Genomic DNA, 20006 nt, shown 5'->3' with positions numbered 1-20006 from the left:
AGACAAATATTTGCCAAAGCTGAGGTTCAAAAATACACTTTCTACTCCTACACATACGGATGACACGAACGGGAACTTTTGAAAGAGCTTAGTTAAAAGAGCAATGCGATATATTATCAAGCTTTTCCTTTATTCTATCGATTGTATAAAGCCAACAAATTTTGTGACGGTAGATTGTGGCGGAGGGTGGGAGGGGGATGGGTAGGCGTGTCATTTTTTTGAAGAGAGACAAAAAAGGTTGTAACATTAAATATTCAATCAACAGATGGTGCACTGCACAAAGTGACACTTACAACTGGCCCAGGCGAAGACCGAAAAACTAATAAAATAACAAATGGTTTCAGAATCATAACTCGGTTACTCAACCTGCGGTCAAATATCAATTTATTAAGACCCTGAAAAACACAGGCGCCTGAATACCTTGATATCTTGACCTCTAATGGAGAAGGCGGAGGTGATTTGCTTACGTTCTGGAGCATCTTTATGGATCCTTGAATGACTGGCGAATGACTAGTGAATGTGAGTACGCCACCTTTAATGGTTTGAAATAATTTCCCGTTTCAATGTACAATATAAATATTTCTTGGACCTTTTATTATTACTTGAACCATTAAAGATAAGTGAACAACAAGATGGAGATTTTTTCTTATTTCCCGCTTACGCTGGAGCGAGCTCGAGAGACCTTTTTCCAATATGATATTATAGAATCTACATAGTTCAACCAAAAAGCGTACTTAAAGATATTTAATCGAAATTTGGACATTGTTCAAAAGCTTCGAAGATTCCAAGTGTCCACCTGGAGTAAGCTTTCAGAGGTATGTTGCAGTATCTCACTTTTATCATCTTTGTACCTGTACGACGAAACGTACCCAAGCATGCTCACTCATAATATATGTTACCCAATACTATTAAAATCTATACTGTAGAGATCGCGACAGACCAACGGAACGGAATTTCGAAAGGGAAAACTAAGAATTATTTGAGTGCTTAAATTTGTCACCTGTTGTAAAGGCCAGAATAAGATGGATTTACTAATTCCAAAGAGATTAATATCATTTTCTACAAATACTTTTTCCTGCATCCTGAAAACAACGTATAAATGAACCCTTGGGCCTAAATTTGTAGAAAAGCATTCCACTCAATTTTGATAATAAAATACATAGTAATGAACCTCGGAGATTTTATTCAATGGGCTCAAATATGCACCCCGTAGAATATTACAAAGTATTTTACTACAAGAAGGCTTGTGAAAAACCAATAAGTAGTTATATATTTTAGCAAAAATTTACTATTCAACGTTAAGATCGTGAATCAACAACTCACTTTGTAATGCTCTAAGCGAATTTATTAACAACCGGCCATGGCTACTGCGAGTATCAAGGGAAAAATATCTGGTGGCTACTCCTGTATATTCCCATTGTCTATCGGAGAGGTAGGTTGAGGGGAGGAATGGTGGAATGGGGGCGGGGAGAAATCCACGGACGGATGACTGAGGCAGGCAAGCGGAGGTGGTGCTGATGAAAAATAATTCTCCAAAAGGAGAGAGCTAAATTTCGAAACTTTGCTCAGCACCCTTGATTCATCTCGTCTTAGGCCGGGATACAGGAAATAAAGGGGAATGAACGGCAAACACTGGTTCATTTGGAAAATTAACAGTTCCATTTTCAGTTATTTCCGAAAAATCTGATTTACGTCCTCCCAATTGTGAACGCAACATATCAAATCGAACAGTGGGTATATTTAGGAGTGGACACTAAATAACTATACCTTTATGATGACCCGCTGAAATTACAGTCGGTTTTTAATACAACGGTGTGTGGAACATTACACAGTGATTTGGTCATTCTTCGATGAGTAAGAGTTGAGTACTCTTAGTACTTGAGTACTTAGTACTTGAGTACTCAACTAAGCCTCAATCTATTCTTTACAAACATGAATAATTTAAACAAATTGATCGCCAAGTCAAAATAGTTTATGGAGACGGACATTAATTAGAAAATATTGGAAAAGAACTCGAGACCAATCTTATTTCGGAGAACGAAACAAACGTTGACGCCAGTGGTCAAATGTGACCGGAGGGATCTGGAAACCGATACGGCAAGAGATTAGAAATCGCGTGAAGTCGCGTGCGTCGTGATCGCTCACTTACCTGACTTACCAGGTGTTGGAAGGGTGGCGCTCCGGGGTCGAGTCGGTCGAGGTCCGTGTGGAGGGCGAAGTCGGAGAGGGCCTTCCAGGGCGGTTGGTAGGATTGCACCTCGATGGGGTTCATGCCCAGCGGAGACTCGTGCCGGACGGGGCTGGAGGCGACCATAGGGATGCCCTGCATGCCGCCGTATCCCAACTTGCGGCCGTCCTGCCCGAAGGTGGGGCACCGCCGCGGGCGGTACATCGTGTCGCGGGGGGAGGCGGGGGAGAGGGGAGGGGAAGAAATGGTGGCGAAGGAAGAGGAGTGTCCGGGGTGGAAAGGGGGCAACGAAAAGGATTTGGAGAAAGGGGTGCGGAGAAAGAGACGAAGAATAGGGGTGTTCGTTAGTTGATGCTTTTCATTAGTTGATCGGAACTCATGAACAAACATTGGGAGTTAAAAACTAACAGCGAGTCAGAACTCACTGGACAGAGCCATTAAAGGATGGCTGGTGACTTAAGGGTGAGAGATTTTCTTTAAGTCCATCGAGAATTTGGAAAATCTTTAACCGAACAAAATTTTCACAATGTGTGGGTAGTAATGACGGACTGTGATATTTCTCAGAAAAAATTGAAACATAAAATGTAACTTGACTTCCAAGTAAAAATCAAAAATGTAGGCAAGGGAATTATTTTCCATAATGTAAAATGACAACAATGTAATGACACTCTTAAAAATATCGGCAAGAGAGATGAAAGGAAAAACAAACGAGAAATATGAACGCAAAGACATGTATTATCACCGAGTTAATTTCAAACAACTACCTACTGCTTTATAACGTGATTCCGCGCACCTGTTATAACATTATGTTATTTGATAGAGAAAGAGACAGACCATACACCAAGATGTAAAAATCACATACATTTAGTTCTACAAAGATAAAACATGCGTGCAATCAAAATTAATAAAGCATTCTACGATAATGTTAAGAATAAATCAAAGAGAATAGGCGAATTACAAAAAGAAAATACAATAAAAATGTTTTTTTTTTAAGATTAGGTATTAATGCTTCAGGAGAGTCAGCACGGTTTGCATATTTACCGAGTTTTTGAGAATGGTTACGCAAATGCTAGTTCCATTCCAATGAGCGTAAAATATTTATTATTTAAGTGGGTGTAACATTTGTGTTATTTATTTTAATAGGTAGACCTGACAGGCATAGTTTATAAGGATTTAATTGCCACTGTTTCTTTGACATTGAATTTCAAGCACTTTTCTTTATATGCTGATGCCGTTTCATGGAAAATTTCGGGTCGAAAAGTAGGTAAAGCGAGCCGTGCATCAGAGGAAGACTATTATTACTTATCAAGTTTACAGTTGCTTTTGGGAAGATACTGGATGGAAATATTTCGTTCCAAGCGGAAGTTAATTTTGTTTTTAGGAGCATAAAGCTGGACATTCACACTTACATTTTCGTAATAAACGGCACCAGAGTACACTACTAGCCGATCGAAACCTCCGTCCTGCAAGATTCAAAAAACCAAATGCTAATGCCATCTCTCCGCAGAAAAGGTAATTAGCACAGCGGGGATCATTGAGATTACTCATGGGGGTTTTGAGGGTAGTTATCATTTCTGATGACCATGGTGAAAGTTGGTGCATCATACATCCATCAGTATGGGTTATATATTTCTCAAAAAAAGTAAAAAAAAGATGCTAAACTGGATTTTATCAAACAAAATAAAATTAAAATAGATACACACAAACAAAGTACAAAATAAAATAAATATGACTACATACAAATAATTTTTTTTACAAAACTTAAAGCTAGAGCGAAGGCTAGAACAAATAAAAATATGCATGGAAATACAGCTATGCACAGGGCAACATCATTCAAAAAAAGTAGGCCGGATCCGGAAAGAAAAAGACGTCAGTTTATCACCGAAATGGCATACGAGAGCCCTCACCAGCTCGGCGCTGGGATAATTCCTATGAATCTGGCGAAAAGCACACCCGTTTAGTGGGTAGGACCCCTCCGTGAGAGAGGATGAGGAGGAGCAGGAGAAGGGGGGTTGGCTTCACTTATTTACCGCATTTATTCTTAACCACAGCACGTGAAAGCCAGTCCCAAGAGTTTATCCCGCATCCCGTCCCCCTCCGCTCCCTTCCCCTCCCAAAACCATCCTCTCTCTCCCCCACCCACTAATCACTAATAAACTAAGCCTCTATTTTCGAACGCCCCACACCCCCTCAACCTCCACCCCCTACCCCAATCCTCCGCCTACACTCTTCGCACGCACAACAAATATACCAACCTCTCTCTCTCTATTTCCTCCTCCCTTACCTCTCCTCCTCCATACTCTTTCTCGAGCCAAACCATAGCACACATAATCCTCGCACGCTTCATATTCCTCCCCGCCTGCAATCCTCGCCCATCCACCCCGCAAACAGCAGTCCTCCACCCCCCACCCCCGCGGTGGGGGGTGAGAGGAATATCCCCATTCCCCCACCCATCCCTCGCATCCCCACTTCCTCCTGCCACTCCCCCACCCCCTGACTCCGCCAACCCATGGGAGCCCGTGTTTATTCTGACATCCTATAGCGTCGGCGGGAGAGGGGGGTTGGGGTGGGCGGGGAGGGGGCGGTCGCAGGGGATCCAGCGGAAGGGAAGAAGATGACGGCGGCGGGGGGGAGGGAGGGATGCAGGAGGAGCTGAGGGGGAGGGCGGGCTCCGAGGGCCACCCAAAAAGTCAGCCGCCCCCCCGCTGCTCTCTCGTCTTGTTTACTCTCGCCTCCCTCCCCCCTCCCTTCTTTCCCATGATGCACCTCCCACTCCCACCCGCTCCTTCGAGGTCCCACCCCGTGCTCTGCCGACGTCGGAAGTCCAGTTCTTGGCACTCATCCCCACCCCCCTCACCCTCCCCTCGACATTCCACGCACCCCTTTCCACCCGCAGACAACCCCATTACGTCCCATCCTGCCAGGAGATAAAGGCCCCTTCATTGCTTCCACGACTTTTTAGACTTTGCTCATCATCAATATCCGAAGTTAATGTTGAGCAAAAATAAAACCTTGCGAAAGAATGACGAGCGGTTCGCTTCTGTCTCCTCCTCTGAGGGGCAAGAGTCCTCCTCCCCCCGGAATATGACTTGCTCCTTACCTCTTCACCGACGAGAATATTAAATTCCACCTTATATCTTATGTATCTACAGGGTTTCGGTTCAATGAATACATATAAATATAAACCATAAAAAAATTATTGATTTCCCTGCGAACCAAAGGAAAATCTAGAAGATGTTATCCGTAATTCGATCGACTCAGGGAAATACCTAAATGTACCAGAGAGATTTAAATTACCAATTAAATGCCATTTTCCGATAGTTTACGAATGAATTTCAAGCCAGGCATCGATTCTAAGTAATTACATTCAGTGCTCCAGACATACTTCAATGTTCAGCACAAATTACGATTTTGATTAAAACTTCTATTTCCTGGACATTTTTTTCAAGTCAGGAGTGAATTTCGTAGCTCATCTGTGTCTGCGCTTACCATTTGTGGTCCATTCGTTCATTCTCGTTTATTCGTCTCCTACGCCACTCGCCTCCCGTCTCTCTGTCACTGTCAACACTATGGGATCTCCAGCAATGCATGGACCCCCCTACTTATATCGAACTTATTACTAGAGTTTTTGCTATTTTCTCTCGAGGATCGCGTTACTTTCTTTTGGCAAAATCACATATCGCATTGATCTTGTAGTAAGGCGTTCAAGCGTTGCATAACGCTGTTTTCGTATTAGCATTAAATAACATAAAAACAGACGTAATTTGTTGAATTATGGTTCATTGGCATGCATTACTCGTACCTACCTTAAGTTAAAATCATGAAAGTGAAATGCGACGCGGTTCATCGAGTATTTGACATGGTTACCGAGCTCAGCGAAATATCATTTGGAGGTACTGCGTATATTTTTCTCTACCCACGCCTCTCGGAATTCCCAGGAGGACCGACACGAAACTCCGGAAAGCAGCAGTGCTGATGGATGGGGGCTCGTCTTAAACGCGAGGGATTCTCGAATGACGATGCGGAGGGCTGGCTGAAAGGATGACGTCGCTCCGGCAAGAAATGTTCCTCAAGTTCCCACACGAAGTGTTTTTGGTGAAGCCCACGAGGGTGAGGACAGGAAAGCTTTCCGGGATCGCATTCCCTTCCCTTGACGATTATTATTCAAATATCCGCGGTGAAATAAAAGCAACCGAAAGGCGGCCAGAGAATAATTTAGGAATTCGTTAAAAATTTGAAATAAAATAATATGATAGCTTTTAACTTGACACAATTTAAAATTTTTATCTAATATTGCTTTAAAATGTTTTAAACTAATAAAATTTTCGAAATACAATGGAATGATTGTGGTTTTTTTACCTTAAATGTAATTATATACCTAATGCGTTATTGAATGAAAATTATGCGAATTTGAATTTACAACATGGTGAAATCTGAAGCACATCATTGAAATAAAAAAAACCCGCGATTTTGATTGAATACTGAACGATCACTCCCAAAATAACGAAAGCACTATTATTGATTGCAAAAACGTTGAAATTAGAATTAATGAGGCCTTCAGCTGGTTACTTGACATTACGAGGATCTCATGCAGGATGAACATACAGCCGCTCGGCTTCCCTTCCTTCTCGCCGTTGCCTGACGACAGTTTCTCCAGCTATACTGCTGGAGTATTCATGCCAAAAGCTCCATAAAGTGTTGATGTATAGTTTGGTGGAATATTGGCAGGAAAAACATAATGAGGAGGAAAAAGAAAGAGTGGCCACATATAAAAGTAAACATGAAATCTTACTTTGCCCCTATTAACTCTATAATGGATCATCAAATTACCTGTCGTGTAACCCTAGTCATCACATATTTAAAGAAAAGTCTTGTTCAACGATTTCTTCGGGAAAAATTTTATATTTTAAGAAAATTAGAGGTAGAGTATCTTTGGGAGGATACTTCAATTACAAAAATTTATACATAAACATTAAGGGGCCGCCCTCATTATTAGAAACGCACTGTTTTTTCTTCTCTTTCTTCCTTTAACTTCCAAACTTTTGACAATTCTTTTATCGTCTCTTGCTCTTCGTAAGTCGCTTTTTGTTTTCAAAAGTAACAGCTATAAGGCGGATTAAATAATAATCACATTTAGTATTTCACTGAGTAAAGGATAAAAAATTACGAAGAAGACGCGGAGGTTCTGTACTTAAATTCGCTAAAACAACTGGTTTATTCCACATAGAGATCCTCGATGAGTATTCACTTTACGCATACGGTAGCGTCAGGGAGGCTTAAAGAGTTGCATACACAACGGGAGAGCATTCCGACCGGGTTCACGCGCGGAAAATGTATGCAGCGTTAAAGTGAGGGGGCAAGGAGGAGGACGCATTCACGAATAAGGCGTTCCGCAGAGATGGCGAGAGGGATTGGGTGCAAAAATACGTGGCTGACGCAATCTCCCAAGCCACGCCTAAGTCGTTCATCTACGATCGGGATAAGCAGGGCGCTATTTACTCCAACCAATATGGCCACCGATCGTATGGAAATCCATTCCGGAAAGCTCCGACGCCCACTTTCTTTACTGCGACAATTTCTCCCTCCGCGAGTGCCTGAGTTACTCTTCCGCCACAGCTGTCCGCACTCAGTGCAGGTGGAGAGTCGCCTTTGAGCAAAATGCCCGATGCCCAGAAAGGGGAAGTCTCTCTCTTCATGCTTCTTCGCACCATTTACACAACAGCTTTTGCATGATTACGTAGTGTTAGTTCTTCCGATCGAGTTTCTGCAGTAGAAAAAACTATTTTTTTAATTTGCTCATAAGGGGTTTTCCTAGCTGTCTATATTTTTGCAATTTCTGTAATTTGTGTGATGATCAACGTGTGTTTCGTAATTTTACGTTTGGCTTAATTTCCGAAGATTGAAGATTGATGTTTTTACATCTGAAGCCAAGGAGAAACAAGGTACGCAAATGCTTAAGTTCAGTAGCATGCAATGATGGGATGATACCTCGGAAAGCATTCTATGAAATGTGGACGCTCATTGAGACAACACATGTTTGTATGCTAGCGTATATTGCAGTTTCAGCAAGGTAGAGATGCTCAAATTAACGGTCTGTGTAATATTTGTAAGAAACTTCGAGGTGCAGGCTGGGAAACAGTTTTTTTTTCAAGCGGTAAGTGCTATTAGACGCTCAAGACCACTCGTACCGTTTCAGACACCCATTAAAATTTTTCTCCGAGGTTTAACTTCCTCGGGAAACACAATGAGAGAATATTTGTCGGAAATATAAGGAGACCTACTGATAGCCAACCATAGGAGAACAAGCGCTTGCCTTACCTCGAAAGGGAGGGAGCATTCGGAGTGGAGGACGGAGCGAGGGACTATTGCATTTCCCACCGGCGCACCCGTCTACCATCGCTGGGAAGATGCATTACCGTATGAAGCACATCTTTGGTCGAGAGTTTGGGAAAGAAATTATCTCCCCTCCCCGCCCGTGTTTACCCACGTCTCTGAAGGCGACTAAAAAAGGAAGGGTACGGCACCTTTGAAAAGTGGCAGTGTGACGTTCCCAGCGGTTTCCGCGGAAAGCCATGATCCATCCATCTGGACGTCTTGAGGCGTACGGAAAATACACGAAAGGGCGATAAGGGGCCTTAAAGCCTTTTTAAGTACCGCGATAAAAATCGCGTCCCTCTAGCCCCACTCGATGCACTTGAGGTTGGGATCTCGCCCCAGGAGGTTGGTTATTTATTGGATGGGTGGATGGCGAGGACGCGTGTGGCGCCGGAACTGGCGATTCGACCCCTTCCTGAGGTGGCGTGCCAACTCCCGCGGACCCCCTTTCTCGCCCGGCTAAACTTTTCGTCTTCAGCTGGATCGGCGATCGACGGCTTTTTGATTTTTAAAAGACAAAAATGGATAAGGGGAAATAAACTAATTGCCCAGAAGGCACCGTAAAAACGAGCTTCTGGAAGCGTTTTATGTTTCTCACGAAAACATATGGGAACTGAGAAAACATTAGTTTAAAACAGGTGAAATTACAGATGATATCTCTTGTAATATCTCTTGCCTCTTTAGCAATTATGAAAGGTCTGTTGAGTAATCACCCCCTGCCACACACCCTAACAGTGGCTTACGGGGTTCTAAAAATACTAAACACTTGAACACATAGAACTAGATCAAAATCATGTAATCGAGTGTGTTCAATGCAAACCTACCAAATATTTTTAAGGTAAACGAACGAGAATTGTTGAATATTGCAAATATATTTTTCCACTTAACACATAGGCTCGCCATATCAAAGCTTTTCGTCCACCCAAGGATCACTTATTACGAGCAATCATAAGATATTTGATTAAAAGGATCTTGAACCTACAGTTTCTGGGAGCCTTGCGAATGACTTTGAATTTTAATTTACATTTCAGAAAATGTCCCAGTGAGCAGTTATTACCGATGGCCATGAGACACGTGGAGTCACATTGATTATTCCTCGGAGTGGTTAAGTTCGTGACTTCAGAAGGGAGAAATAACCACTACTCGTCGATGCCAGAAGAAAGAGGGGATCGCGGAGGCGCGGACGTGTGGGAAGGCGCACGGCTTGGGTGGGTGAATGGGGAGGGAGGGTGACAATCGATAAGTAATCGGATCGTCCCCGCGAAGGTGCCTCTCTTCACTACACCAGTTCAAGACAGAACGACCCGTCCGTCGTCTTATCGAAGGCGAAATTCAAGATGGCGGGAGGAGAGAAGGCGTGCGTGGAGGAATGAAGGAAATCCCCGACCCGACTGGTGGCGGTTCCTGGTGGCGAAACAGGAGAGGCAGGGTAAAAACGACTACTTGTTAGGGGAGCGAACGAGAGCAAGAGGGACGAAAGGGAGGGAGGAGGGGAATATAGAGAGGGAGGGAAGTGGGGAAGTATAGAAGGGGAGACATTTTTCCGAGGGGAAGAGAAAAGGAAGACAAAGGAGGTGGGGAGGGTGAAAACGGGGACGGAGGAGGAGTTGGGGGCGAATTAAAGTTTGATGAGGGGTCTGGGTTGGTAGCAACCGTGGAGAGGACTGGGTGGCGGGGGTGGGAATGATGGCAGGGAGACGCGGGAGGGGCGAGCGGAGAGACCCTAGAGAGGGAGGGTGGAGGAGGTGGGAGGGGGGACGCGTGGGCGGTGGGTTGGCGGCTGGAAGGGAGGGAGGGTGGGGTTTTTTTTGGAGAAGGTACCGAGGGGGTGCAAGGGGAGAGGGGGGGGCGAGGTACTATATGTGTCCGCGCAAGCGTAGAAAATCATTTCCCAGAGTGTTACGCTGCGAGCGAGCGCGCGGAGGGAGGGACCGGGGTTGGGTGGGAGTGGATAGGGGGGGGGATGAACGTGGAAATGGGCGGAGTGAGCGATAAACACTGAGAGATGGCGGGAGGATGAAGAGAAAACACATCAGACGAGAGAAAGTCAGTGAGGAAGGAATGAGGACGTAGGACAAAAGAATTGACGCGGCCGTGGGGGGAGGTGGGTGGTAGAGGGTTGGAAAGGGAGGAGAGGAGAATGAACGAAATGGTAAAGAGGACTCGGAGAGAAAGATAAAGGGGAGGTAGGCATGGAGGGATGAAAGGCGAGTACCAACGAGGAAAGAGAATTTCTATTTTATATCCCTAATTGCAGGCTGAGTGGAAGGAATTAACCTTTATATTAGGGGTAAATCACAAATGGCCGGAGGATTGAGATCAGACTGCGGTAGATTTGTTGGCGGTAGTGTACTTTTCATTTGGTCGGAAGTCGACATCAATTTCCTGCCGCACACGATGGGAAGGGTTAACCTGTTACTCAAATAACCCTGAACGCGGCAATGATATGTACGCTGGAACATAGAAAAATAGAGGTTATCAACTATAAGCCCCATGGCGCAAACAAAACTCACGCATCAAAGTAGGACGGGGGGTAGATTCTTTCCCTATAGTTTCCCAGGAATATCTGGCAGCCAAAAATCCTACTACTTAGATGAAGCTGATGGTGCCCAGAGGCGTCCCCGAGAATCGAACTCGGTCTTTTGCTGAGCATTTCAACGTTCTACCCACTGGACGACTAATTCATCCGCTGGTATCTAGAAAAATCCTGTTTTTCTAATATATTCCTCATGAAAAATGTAAACTTCATTTGATCTTATATTATATTCTATTGTTTCAGGATTCACTTGGTGGAAGTATTTATTATCCATTCTAAAAGAATTTGCACTTTCCCACAGAATTGTGTCTTGTACAGACTTCCCCATAGACTAAGTCCGTGGAAAAGTAGAAAGTCTTTTAGTATGGATGATCTCATACGCAATGCCGAATTCCGTGTAACTGCATCGACGCACGTGTAGAAATGAACAGGAAATGTATAAGTAGAAAATCATGAAATAGATCAATTTTCCGGCGATGATTCTGTGGTATCTCAAACAACAGCTGCCGTTTTATATCGGTGTGATGGTAATGCCATATTTTCTTTACCACGACATTTGCGGGCGGAGTGATAAGCTCAAAACCAATTTCTTGCCTCTAGGATCAGATGAAATGATCGCGAAACAGGTGTGGACAAAGATCCGCAGACGTTTTTCTAAGTCTTTTGATAGAAAGAAACTATGGAAAGAAACCGTAATGATGGAGTAGGATATATGCAAGATGTTTAAATATTATTGGCATCGTCTCATTACAGTCCATTTCCATTGACTACTCACAGTGTGGTATCTCCTAGTGTAACATGGTGTTGGATTAACTCCCATGTATCACAATTTTACTCGCTAGTTTTGCAATTTTTCCAGTATACTTGGATAATATTGAAACTTCTCAGTAAATTGTCGACTTCCCTTTACCGAATATAAATCACCTATAATCAGATAAAAACTCTTTCACTATCTAATGAGAACTTAGTTTTTCAACGGAGTGTGAATGAAATGCACTCATCCAAAGGTCAAGCAATTTAACATTGGGCTATTGGGCAATCAGTTTGGAAACGTAGACATTTAAATTACGTTTAAAATATAATTTCAGCTAGCTTAAAGATTCCGTCGGCAACACTGTTTAGAAATAATTTACCGTTAAGAAAACTGAAGACACACCCCAGATTATTGCAATTTTCATCATGATTTCTGTGGTTACTCCAAGTCCTTTTTTTACGCCAACTATAGGGTAGGGCGAGCGAAAAAAATTTCAAAAATAAAAAAAATCAAATATTCTGACCTTATACGGGAGCAAAAATATTTGAAAATATTTTTCTTCATATTTGTTTGTTTCCCTTGACATTGGAAATGAAAGCCTAAATTTCTCTGCTGTCACATATTGGAGACTGGTTTTATTTTATTTCTTTCGGAGAAAAATCTCCGCCAATCCCTAGAAAAAATAGTAATAAGGTAGCTCACCGGCAACCAATTTTGCAAGCATTTCTCCAATGCTGTCTGGAAGGAACAAGAGGTAAGATGGATTCTTTCATCGAAAGACTTGCAATAATTCCGCCGTGCGTTTCAACGGGAGGGTTCGCATTCCCCCATCTCGGTGCAATGGTGGCGTAGGGAAGGACGGAGGGAGGGGGGGGGTTGGGGGAGCGAAAGGAGCGTACTCCAACACTCTGACAAAGGAGTCCCGCCACCTCCGGATGACGACAAAACAGACGGGCGATAACGGGGTTGGAAAGTACGGGAGGGTAGAGAATGACATTCGGCGGGGTTGGGAGGGGGGGGGTGAAGGAAGAAGGGGGAGGGGAGGAGAAGACGGATTGGTGGGGGGAGGAGGGGGGAAGACGCGATATCTGTTCGCGCGAAGGAATGGGGGGAGCATGCGCGAAGAAGGGGGGAACGAAGCGGGGGAGGCCGCGTTCGAGAGAGGACGTGTGGTGCTTGCGGGGGCGGGGTGGGAAAAGCCGAATGCATTCGGGTGTGCCTCGAGAGGGAGAAGGAGCGGAGAGCAGGCCATTCAAACTGCAGGGAGCGGGGCGAGGTGTTATTTTTTTTCGAGAGAAGAGAGAGACGGAAGGAATGGGCGTCGAGAATGGGGTTCACGCATGCAGAATGAGTTGGGAATCGGTGGCAAGGGAAGGTGCAGAGGACTCTCAATGGACTGGGAGGGGGGAGTTGAGGCCTTGCAGGGGGTATGGGGGCGGTGGGAATGGGGGGATTTTCGTGAGGGGCCGAATGCCAATGCAGGGAGCTGAGAGGGGGCGGGATGAGCGAAAGAAGAGGGAGGGGGTAACTGCGGGAGAGAGAGAGAGAGTTTACGCGACGCCACGGGGGGAGAGGAGGCGGAGAGGGTGGTTTCCGCTACAAGGGAGGGTTATATAAGGAGTCCCTACGAGCACTTATGGTACAGGGGGGGAGGGAGGAGAAGATGCCGGTCTGGGAATGGGGTGGAAGAGGGAAAATGAGGGGGTTGGGGAAGCTCGTGATAGAGTAGGCGCTCCCCCACCGTTCGGTTCTGGGGTGTCGTTCACCGCAAGGGTGGTGCGGATGGAAGGAGGGGGTGGTGAAGGGAAGTCGCGGGCGGGAGAAGGGAATTTCGCGCGCGGGATCAATTTAGTGCCGAAGGGGATTGAGTCGATAAATGGCCTGGGAAGGAGTCTGGGGGTGGTGGGCTGAAGGGTGGACGCGGGCTGTGTTTCCCCAGACAAGTGAAGGAGATTGTGAATAAGGGAATGGAGGAAGGAAGGAGATTCAAAACCAATTTTGTGCTCGAAAGAAAATACTCGACTTCTTCGCGCTCAAATAATTTCACGAGCCCCTTTTTTTCCTTTCGTCCAGGCGTGACGGCGCCGGGTGTTCACCCTTCATCCACGTGCCGTCGATAAATATCTATATCGCCACGGTGCTACATTCCAGAGATCGTGGTTTACACTTTTGCATCGAAATAACAAACTATATGTAACGGGAACACGTGGCTCAGTAATCGGCACCCCACTAGAGTTATATTCAAGTTGTTGACGCAGTTTGTGGTGCAATATTTGAACGTTGATGAGCACTGTAATCTCATACTACATCTTCCCATTCGAGGATCAGGTTGGGGTAGTATCTGAATCCGCGAACATCTCAATGATAGAAATTCCATCATCACCTCACACCTACGCATGATTACTCTTTTTTATAATTAACTGATAATACACGATAAGAAATTTAACTATTTTCATGTTTATCCACACACATTTTAGATGATTAAAGACGTGAAAAACTCACATTTGTATCACATAATACATCAACAAAAATATTATTCGGCTGATGGGAGTTAAACTGAAATCATTATGTAACCCGAATAAAATATTCTATCACACTTATGAAAGTAGAAACGCAATGGCTTCCGTTCGAGGGATGAATTGATGGAGGAAATGTCAGGGTTACTGGGTGTGGCGAATATTGTGGAGTTTTATATCGCCCATCGGAATTTATACGGTTGTCCTGAAGAGTGATGCATGCAAACCGTCCCTTCCTCCGATCCAGCGAACTCACTCGGAAGTATCTGAATGAAACGGTGAAGGATCTCCGAAATCCCTGAAAGAGACTTGAGCGGTGTTATACCTCTCGGATAGCGCCATCCATAAATTTTCAACGTTCGCCATATATCACTCGTGAGTACCGGCAAAGGCCCCAAACTGGTGACCAGGAAATACAGCTTCGCACCGGCCGTAAACGAAGGGGGAGGAGTCTTTCGGCTCTCTCCGACCCCCAATCTCCTCCGACGACACTTCGTCGCCTCGACAGCACTCAAGATGCCCGAGGGAAGGAGGGAGGGGCAAAGGCGTCCGCCGTTAACGATCGCAATCGTGGTCACAAAATATAAATAAGACGGAAAAAAAACAAGCGATGGACGAGTGCGGTTTCCGCTGGGGCGCCATCGTTGGAGGGAGCGTTCCACCATCCCTAGATGCTTAAACAGCGTGCGCACTCTCTCTCCTTTCACCGGCGACCCCCCCTCTCCCCCCCATCTCTTACCGCATTTTCGGCTTGAATTTCGATGCGGGGAAAGGGAACCCTCATGTTTTCTTCTCGCCCCTCGACCAGTTTTAAAACAAACACAAAATGTGCATCTAAATTCAACTCTCTCTCTCTCTCTCTTCCTTTCACTCAATCTCCGAAGTGAGACTAGAGATCCACCAGCAAATTTTTGGCAGCTGATTTTAGAAGTAGAATAGCAACGTACTCTAGAGCGGATCCATCTAAAATTGTGATCTATGGACTATTTCCTTAGAGCCAAAATTAACGACGCAACATCCGCAAAAAACCATCGGTTGAAAGATTTTTTCCCCCTAAAGATTCAATGTTTCAACCGTTTTTTAAATTAAACATGCAGCATCTTTGTGTCTTCATTTCAATCAAAATGTCAACATTTTAAAATAAAATAATTCATCCCTGAGCTACATTTTTGGCAGATACTTACAGAATCCACAGTATCATATATTTTATGTGGCACTGCACTTTATCGGAAGGCAGTTTAGACCAGGATTGACAGTGAGACAAGTAGCCACTAATGTCACTCATCTGCTGCACTTCAATTAAAATCTCAAGCTTTTCTTATCTACGGAGGCAAATAGTACCACGCCAATCTTTCACCGTTGCTAGGAGTTAAATTTTAATTTGACCGCGATTTTAGGCTTGACCTATACTGTACCATCCATGACCGATGGCTCGTCCCGCACGTACTATTCACCGAGGACCAGCGAGCTCAACGCTTTTTGCTTCTTATGCTTAAAGGAAGAACTCCTTGGCATAACCGCTCTTCCCTTAAAGAAACACACCCCCTCTCCGTAACGTAACCCGTCTCCCCGCGGCCCTTCAACCCCTGCGGGATGGGCTGTGCTCTCTTCGCGTATTCCAACCTCCCTCCCCTCCTCTCCTTTCCCTCCGGGCAACACTTTGGAACGCAAGCTTTTTTCGAGGTGGCGGCCGGCGGGGGGTGGGGAGGAAGATGAAGTGTCTAGAGAGAGACAAGACTCCGGGGAGAGGAGGGATGGGAATCGTTTCAGCCAGCATCCCGTCTTGAGTTCCCGTTGACGCTTTTCCCGCGAGCGCACTGCCCTCCAGCAATGTGCCATCCTGCTTTCATTCTCCACCCTACTTGCACGTTACACTTTAAAGGCGGGAGACGGAAAAGGTCACTCTTCGTGAGCAATTTACTTTCAAGTTCCGCATAGTTTTACTAATACCAAATATTTTCCCCACGCCTAGGTAACAGGAGAGCAGCACACCGGACTGATCATCACTCGAGCATTACCTATACCCTTTTACACACTACTCCCAACGGAAGATCATGTTGGGGGAAAGTTTGAAATATTTTACCGACAGGAATGCCGACGTGCCATGCTTGCGAATGCAAGATTGACTTTAGGTGAAGTAATGTGGTGGATTCACCCGGCAGAGTATGCATTGTGATCGATCTTATCATGGGCTTCATGCTCGTAACCATCATTCGCAGCAGATCGCAGACCTATCTTCTTGATTTCTGATTCTGGTGAAACAGTTGGATTTCACAACCGTTGCATACCATACTTGAAATTTTATTTGTCTCGTTTCAGGAAAAATTACAAAATGCCTTCTAGCAAAATCAGTAACATTTTGATGTAATCAGCATTTAGTGCGGGTACTTGCAGCAACTTAGTCGGACGACATGTCTTATGTTAGACTCTTTGAGAATCTGACCGTTTAGGTGAGAATATACCGTAAATTTTGAGGCGCGCAACACATGCTGTACTTGTGAACTTTGAAGGCATTAAAGAGAAAGAGTTGGGTATAGTTCCAATTCTTATTATAGCACATGGTAAGAATATTAACAGAATATTTCTTAACCAATTCCGCGATTCCTAAAGATTTTGCTGTACCTGGTGAGTAATCATGCCATATGACTTCGATTGTAGCCACCATTAATTTATGGCGTCAATTGGCAAAGGAGGATAGAATGCAGGACTTTGAGAGAGAATTTAATGCACTCCAGGAACTAATGGTAAACCAGAAAATGGAATTGAAATGTCGAATTGTCTCATCGACAATATTTAGAACCTAAATAATATGACGGACATATATCGCGGTAGCAAAACTGGAAAAAATAGAAGCATTTGAGAGAATCGGAAATTTTCATAATGAATTATATAGTATATTATATTAAATGAAACTAAAGATATGCAATTGCAAATATGAAAATTGCAAATATGCAAATGCTGGCTATATTGATATGATATCAAGGTTTCGAGTAACTCATACATTAAATGGTTAATGACTGTTTCTAAAGATGTGCTTTACTACAAGATCCACCATTTTTGATGAAAAATTGCGGAGAATATCCATACACCAGCGAGAATTCCGCTTTCAAGTTTAATATTCCATAGGGATGAGGTTTTTTGCTTGCCGAAAAACCTTATTCAACCAAGTAAATTTTATAAAATAAAAATGAAATAATTTACTTTTCCCATCAAAATAATGTTCCCTTGCAATATAATCCAGTTGTACATTAAAAAAAGTGATTTACAGCGCCCTCTTTCATGGAGCTTTATCATTTGACGAGTACAGATATTTTATTTCCTTTGAAGTTGAAGAACAGCCAGACTCTTAAATAAAAAAAATCACAGTTTTTCATCTCTTGCAAAAGATCACTGCAAAATGCGTAAATAATGATGTGGAATATTTAATAGAAATAGCGATCGAGAGATAATATCGATTCGTTAGCGGCGCAGTTGGCTAAGCACGCCCATCCATCCCATTCCGTTGAGATAAAAATGACGCCTTTACTTTCGTTCGTCACCCGCTTAATTCCTCAGCAACACTTTTCAATGACTCAATACGAGAAGAAACAAGTGTCGAGAAGTATCGATCTTTTTTTCGGGATTCTCCTCAGTCTTCGGTTTGTCTCATCTTGGAGAAGGGCAGAATGGTGCGACGGCCGTGGGGCTGGAGGATGTGAGAAGAAGCGAAGGGAAAGAAAGGCTTGCGGATGAAGAGAGACGACTTTCTACAGAGGAGGAGACGGTCGAGCCAGCGAGCGACGATTTTAAGCGGATGGCGGGAGTGAGGGGAGGAAATGGCCGGGGGAAGAGAGTGAAGGGTGTGTGTGAAGAAATGGGGGGAGGGATTCTTTTGCCGAGGAAGAGACACCTTACACCATCCCACCCTCTCCAACGCCATTCTTCCTGGAAATCCATTTCAATGTAAAGGAAGGTGGAGAGGGCGTCTTCCTTTAGGGGAAAAAAGGAACCAGCGTCGCTGGAAAGTGCGTGTTCTTCCGAGGGTACGGGGGTATCAAGGGGAGGAATTGTGGGACGAACGGGACGTAAGGAATTGATGTGCGAATCGAGGGATAAGAATGCCCGCGGAGGCGCCTTCTCCATTGCCTCCTTTCCCATTTACACCCTCCGTGTACCCACCTTCGACTGCCGGGGAGATAAAGGGGGACGGGGAGATAGGGGGTTTTGGAGAGAGGCTGGGAATTTTAAAGGGGAGACTGGGGATCGGGATGTGTTGAAATTCCCTTGCAAACTAAACCCTTTGAACGGCTGATACGGCACCAGACTCGTTGTGATATGTACATTTCCTACACCCGATATTCTGATTTGCTCCAACTATCTGAGCCTATTAGACATCGTCCAAATAGTGCACGCGCATATATATTTCTGAATATGGATGCTCTTTGATGAACCAAATGTGATTTTATGTATGTCCAATTGTGGAAACGCGTCGTACCTATCCACTGATAAATCAAGACGACAAGGCGGGAAAACTGAAGGAATAACCACCATTCCAAAACATTTTAACTTTCAAGGGTACGACTAATGTGTTACTCGAGAGTGAAGTAAGAGCCGTTGACTTCTTCTCTGAAACGCAGGAAATTTACCGCGCCCATTTTTATCGAATGCTTTTCTATAGAAATCATGATTTTTTAACAATATACTTCCGTGTTAGACCATCTAGAAAAAACTTTATCAATGAAAAACTAATCCCAAAGAATATCTAAACAAAAACTTCAATTCAAGTTTAACAACCTGTATAGATAGCGCTCGTTGGATACAGGGAGAACGATTGCGTCAACTACTGCATTTACTTAGTTAGAAAACCATATACTCATGCTGTATCTGATTATATTTAGCTTCAGTCTAATTTTGTACACCATTATCGATCCAATATACTCATGATGAAAACATAAATAAAAATCAAATATATAAATAATATTGGACTCGAGGAACTCATTAACCCAATTTAAAATACACAATAAATGAACAATCTAAGATTATAATGCAATACTTGTCGAATAAAGAGAGCAAGAAATCTGGGACTTATCACCCCGTAGCAGAAAAGATACCATTTCGTAAACAAGACAAGAATAGGGCACTCATAATATGGACGACACGGAGTTTATGAGTGCTGTATGCTGATTGTGTTACATTACTTGGAACGCTTTTGCCAACTCTTAGTATCTGGGGAGTGAAGATACGAAAGTCGGCATTCAAAAACGAATAAGACTAAATATATTAAATTACACGACAAATCTTTATAGACTTAACACGTCCAACGATATTAAGGTGACAAAATGCTTACGTACAAGCCAGTGAGGCTAAAAGAAAAATTATAACAAAATTTATACCATAGAAAACTGTTTTATTTAATATCCACATTGCGTTTTAAAAATTTTGAAAAAAATTAAGAGAAATCCACTCTCGTAAATCGTTTAAAGCAGGTATTATGCGCCTATGCATTGCATGCCACTTTATAGAATGGCATTGCGTACGCCGGATGTTTCGTAAGGGAACATTATTGCAGCGGTGATTACTGGCACCGGCCATGAACGAAGTGACATAAAATATTCGCAGGCTGGATAATTTGAGTATCTAGAAACTCGAAGAAGTTGA

The 20006-nt window shown here is 43.9% G+C and overlaps 1 protein-coding gene across 1 annotated transcript in view; it reads right to left on the bottom strand.

Moving 5' to 3' along the window:
- The window catches only part of tup (LIM1_Isl and LIM2_Isl domain-containing protein tup), a 340217-nt gene that overhangs the window by 39168 nt on the left and 281043 nt on the right, over window positions 1-20006 (bottom strand). The window contains exons 7-8 of the mRNA XM_071598899.1: window positions 3598-3651; window positions 2150-2344 (exon numbers count right to left, since the gene is read on the bottom strand). Of these exons, the coding sequence (XP_071455000.1) occupies window positions 2150-2344; window positions 3598-3651 (249 nt within the window). The remainder of the gene's footprint in view (window positions 1-2149; window positions 2345-3597; window positions 3652-20006) is intronic.

The sequence above is a fragment of the Hetaerina americana genome, unplaced genomic scaffold (assembly GCF_022747635.1).
Source record: "Hetaerina americana unplaced genomic scaffold, ioHetAmer1.1.p SCAF_1, whole genome shotgun sequence".
NCBI lineage: Eukaryota > Metazoa > Arthropoda > Insecta > Odonata > Calopterygidae > Hetaerina > Hetaerina americana.
This window is presented reverse-complemented; position numbering and strand designations above follow the sequence as displayed.